Genomic DNA, 5,055 nt, shown 5'->3' with positions numbered 1-5,055 from the left:
TAGATCACATGATAACGTCAACATGGCGGATGAAGTCCGGATCTCATTCATACTTAACGAGATTTGGCTGTAGAGTGCCTACTCTTTTAGCGCTCGTTAAGTAAGTACTTATTGAAATTAAGTACCTACTCATTGAGTAGGTTGTTGCGTTCGCAGCCTCTGTGTTTTGATTTTCCTTTCTTGTGTTGTCTGTTGTTGTGTGTCGGTCTTGTGTTATCATGTTTGTGCTGGTCTTGTGTTGTCATATCATGTTCCTGTCTTGTCACTGGACCAGGTGGCGTCCCTTTGGGGAGGGGGTAGTGTGAGGGTTCTGTCACTTCGGGCTAGTTTATTCATGTTTTTTTGACGGAGCCCTGACACTCCCATCTTGTCTTGTTTTCTTGTGACTGTCACTTTGGTCTAGTTTATTAATTGTTTTGTGACGGAGCCCTGACACTCCCGTCTTGTCTTGTTTTCTTGTGAGCGCGCGTCTTTGAGTGTGCTCGAGCCGTGCGCTCTCTTGTCTGCGTGCCTTGTTTCATGTTGGAGCGGGCTTTTTGTATCCCGGCACTCGTGTCTTGTTCAGATTCAGTTTCGGTTTGGTGTCGGGGTTCGGACACTCGCGCTCCATGTTCTGTTTTGTTGTGGGAGCGTGCGGTCTCGAGTTCTCTCGGGCCATACACTCTTCTGTCCTCGTGTCTTGTGTTGTTGCACACAGCTCGTGTTTTCGGCTGCGTGCTTTCATGTTACATCTTGTGCTGTGTAGCATGCAGCTTGTTTTTCATTGCAGTGCATGTTGTCATGTCTTGTGTGAACACGTGGCTTATCTCATTAGCTGCGTGTTTGTGTCTTGTTTTGTTCAAGCACATGGCCTGTGATTGTTTTGCTGGCCATGTGCTTGTGTTTTTGTTTTGTCTGAGCACATGGCTTTTGTCTTTGTTTCTTGTGTGCCATGTGCTCTCATGTCAATTGTCTTTACCCCACCCATCTTGTTACCTGATTATTGGTTAATTTGTTCCACCTGTGTTTCCCTCATTTCCCTCATGTTAAAGTAGCAGAAAGTTTTACTGCAATGTAGGGGTATGTTTCTCTTCTGCAATATCTTGGACGACTTGTAAAATGACAGGATTTAGGTCCTCACTCCTAGCACAATTGATTCCAGTACTTATTTAAGAATGTTTTGCCTGCCTTGATGATTATGCTTTTCTCATTTGTAGCAGTAAATGATAAGGATTGAGTTTCTGGAACATAATAACGTACACGGTAGCACTCCAGAGTATATTGATGTTAATTAACCCCTCTTCCCTATATCAGCCCACAAGACAGGAGGAATGCCCCTACTCCAAGAAATCAGACGTTTTGGGTTTATTGTTCCAATGTTTAATAAACACAAAGAATAGTGGGAAATAATAATAATTTATAATAATTAATAATTTATGCATTTAGCAGACGCTTTTATCCAAAGCGACTTGCAGTGCATTCAGGCTATAATTTTTTTACCAGTATAAGAAACACAGATAAAACCTTGTGTCACTTTACTTGAATTCACCAATGAGAAATATATATATATATATATATATAAAGTTTCACTTAACTCAAATTTTTGTCAGTCTCTTTGCCCTCTGCTATAATAGTCAAATCAACAAGAATCAAGGTAACAGTTCCCACAATATATTTTTCTGTTTAATATTGACAGCGTGTATTACATTCCACCTCAGATACTCTTTCTCATGTAAATCAACATACCTGAGTGAGAATCACAAAAGTCGCAACCCAATATTCGCATTTTTACCTCACTGCGAAACTGGGCTGGTATTGGAGTGTCCAGATATGGCAGGGTAATCAGATCAACTAACAGCAACCTGTTCAAAAAGAACAAGTATTTTCCTTTTAAACACAAGAAAAAGCAATTCAGAGGAAATCAGCGAACACATCGTCCACATGAATGTTTCCAATATGCAGAACAGTCTTTCCAGCAAACACTGTAATGCAGATTCATTTAAAACAAGGCTCTGTTACCAGTTCTGAAAGTCCATGCAGATGTCCATCCAAAAAACAAACAAACAAAAAAAAGACAAATATGCAAATCTTGAGACAAAAAACGTGGCAAAGCGTCCAAAAAACAAACAAACAAACAAAAAACTGTGAAATATAAAAAAAAAACTAAAAGCGAAGGGGCAATGGCTGGATTCTTCAAAATAAGGAAATACTGGAAAAAAGGAGAAATGCAGTCCCAGGAAGAGGATCAAAGAGTTCACAATGCCATTCGCGTCCACACAGCGGCAGTAATTTATCAAAACAATGATTGAGGATTTCCGCGAAAGAACAGTAGCAAAAACCACTCGTTCCAAATCAACAAAAATAATGTCCGTGTATTTCTTCCAGAAGTCAACTGTACTGAAATAAAAATGAAGAAAACTGGGGACACAGGGACATTTTAAAACGCTTAACATGAAAATGTTCTTAGATCACTGGTCTCAAACTCAAATCCTGGAGGGCCGGTGTCCTGCACAGTTTAGCTCTAACCCTAATAAAACACACCTGATCCAGCTAATCAAGGTCTGCAGGATCACTAGAAACTTCAAAGCAGGTGTGATTTGGAGCTAAACTCTGCAGAGCTGTGGCCCTCCAGGAATTGAGTTAAGGCCACATTCAGCCCAAGATTGTTTTCTATGTGGGTTCTTAGCATTTTGGAGATGCTCTGACCCAGTCGTCCAGCCATCACTATTTTTCCCTTTGTCAAGGGCACTCACATCTTTCTGCTTGCCCATTTTGTCTCCTTCCAACACATGAAATTCAAAAACGGACTTTTCCTTTTCTGCCTAGTATATCCCACCGCACTGACAGGTGCCAATGTAACAATGTAATTAATGTTGTTCATTTCTCCTGTCAGTGGTTTTGATGTTGTGGCTGATCAGTGTATGAAATTGTAGCTTTACATTTAAGAGATATCTGTCCAAGCTGATTTTGTGTCTTTCAGGAGGACCCAAAAGAGCTGAGCTTCTGGCTGGAAGATCTCTACACCCCTGGTTATGATTCACTGCTCAAGAAGAAAGCAGCTGAAATGAAGAGGAACAAAATTTGTAAAACGCTTGCAGCCATCATTCTGTTAGTTTGTGTGGTTGTGATTATTATTACAGTGCCAATAGTGGTAACACGATCAAGAGACTGATGGAGCTATGACAAGCACTAAAACTGCCTCTATTCCAACAACAATCTGACAATTCAGGTGAACAACAGCAAGCACTTCACATTATGTACATGTCCTATAATATCGACGGGGGTGTCAGTATGATGACTGGTATGTTGTCTGAATTGCATTTTGTCTGTTGTGATTAAACTTAATCCACCAGGCTTGTGGTTCACTAAAAACTAAGGAATAGCCACATTGTTCTGTTTTGTTATTACAACCATTATTAATGTTTAGGTTTTTTTTTTAACAGCCAGCTGGGATAACAACTGGTCTTATGATGATAAATATATTTTAAAATGCAATTATTTAAATGGAATTTAATTGAAATTGGATTACCACTCATCTGGAGTCTCAGCACGCTGGCCTGTGTCGAGACAATGGACTGTTATTAAGGGAAGTGGAGTGTTTACATTTCAATATCAATTCTACTTACCTGCTGGTTTCTTGCTCTGCTGTTTTAAATAAACATTGTAAATGAGCATACCTGCACAGTAAATAACCCCGGTGTTAAATCAACACCGCTTGGTGTTAAAAGTAATTAGAGTTAATTAGGTACTTCAATAGTTAATTAAGAGATAAATTTTCGATCACTGAAGACACCTTATGATAACAAGCAGAATCACTGAATGAAAGAGAAACAAAGGAAACAATCAACAAGAGTGATCAGGTGATATGGTTTACACCATCAAGAAGTCATCCAGTCCCATCACTAACTGAAACATTTGCTGGTTCTTGATGATGTCTGTGGGTGTGTCTAATTTTTTTCCCCCACAATGTGTTTAAAATTTCAAGTTTTAAATATCTGATCTGTGGCATGAAGGTTCTGTTGGTGAAAATAACAATGAACAACCACTTTTGGTTAGTGATAGGCTAAATTGAGTGATGACAGTCTGCGATGTATGTCATCGCCCCGGTAAGCAGGGAGGGGACCAGAGACCTGGGTAAAGGTTTTATATTCGCACATTCAGACTTTCGCACATATTTCCGCATTCAAATTTTTTTTTATTATATGTGCAATAAAGTAATTTTTTTGCAGATTCTAATCAGCAACATGATTGTCAACCTACTTCATTTTTCAAATTTTTTTTTTATTTTTATTTATTATTTTTTTTTACAATCGATCAAAATGGCCAAGTATTGTTTTAATGGCATATTTACTTGCAAATGTCCAATGTAGTGCGGGAAATTCGATAGGGACCATCTAAAAATCTCAAATTTGTTTCATTGTGTGCAAACAGACAATTACATTTTAGCCAACTACAGATGTACCGGCAAATATCACTCACATTATGTCTTCTAATGCTATAGATTTTCCTTTAGCAACAATAAAAAATAGCATTATAATGATGGTGTTTGAAAAGATGTTTAGGAAATGAAAAAGAATGAAAATGTACAGTGGGGGAAAAAAATGTTTTTAATCCCCTGCAGATTTTGTACGTTTGCCCACTGAGAAAGTAATGATCAGTCTATAATTTTAATGGTAGGTTTATTTGTACAGTGAGAGACAGAATAACAACAAAAAAATCCTGAAAAACGCATTTCAAAAAAGTTATAAATTTATTTGCATTTTAATGAGTTAAATAATATTTGACCCCTTCGCAAAATATGACTTAGTACTTGGTGGCAAAACCCTTGTTGGCAATCACAGAGGTCAGAAGTTTCTTGTAGTTGGCCACCAGGTTTGCACACATCTTAGGAGGGATTTTGTCCCACTCCTCTTTACAGATCCTCTCCAAGCCATTAAAGGGATACCCCACCCCAAAATGAAAATTGTCATTAATCACTTACCCCCATGTCGTTCCAAACCCGTAAAAGCTTCGTTGGTCTTCGGAACACAATTTAAGATATTTTGGATGAAAACCGGGAGGCTTGTGACTGTCCCA

General features: G+C 38.6%; 1 protein-coding gene across 1 annotated transcript in view; it reads left to right on the top strand.

Annotated features, from left to right (window-relative positions):
• Positions 1-3,783, top strand: part of minar2 (membrane integral NOTCH2 associated receptor 2) — a 28,642-nt gene extending 24,859 nt beyond the window's left edge. The window contains exon 3 of the mRNA XM_016571620.1: positions 2,960-3,783. Within this exon, the coding sequence (XP_016427106.1) occupies positions 2,960-3,151 (192 nt within the window). The 3' untranslated portion in view covers positions 3,152-3,783. The remainder of the gene's footprint in view (positions 1-2,959) is intronic.
• The last annotated feature ends 1,272 nt before the right edge of the window (positions 3,784-5,055 follow it).

This window comes from Sinocyclocheilus rhinocerous, unplaced genomic scaffold, assembly GCF_001515625.1.
Source record: "Sinocyclocheilus rhinocerous isolate Xijiao unplaced genomic scaffold, SAMN03320098_v1.1 scaffold2728, whole genome shotgun sequence".
In the NCBI taxonomy this organism is placed as follows: Eukaryota; Metazoa; Chordata; class Actinopteri; order Cypriniformes; family Cyprinidae; genus Sinocyclocheilus; species Sinocyclocheilus rhinocerous.
Note: the sequence above shows the minus strand (reverse complement) of the source record. Positions and strands in the feature narration are given on the sequence as shown.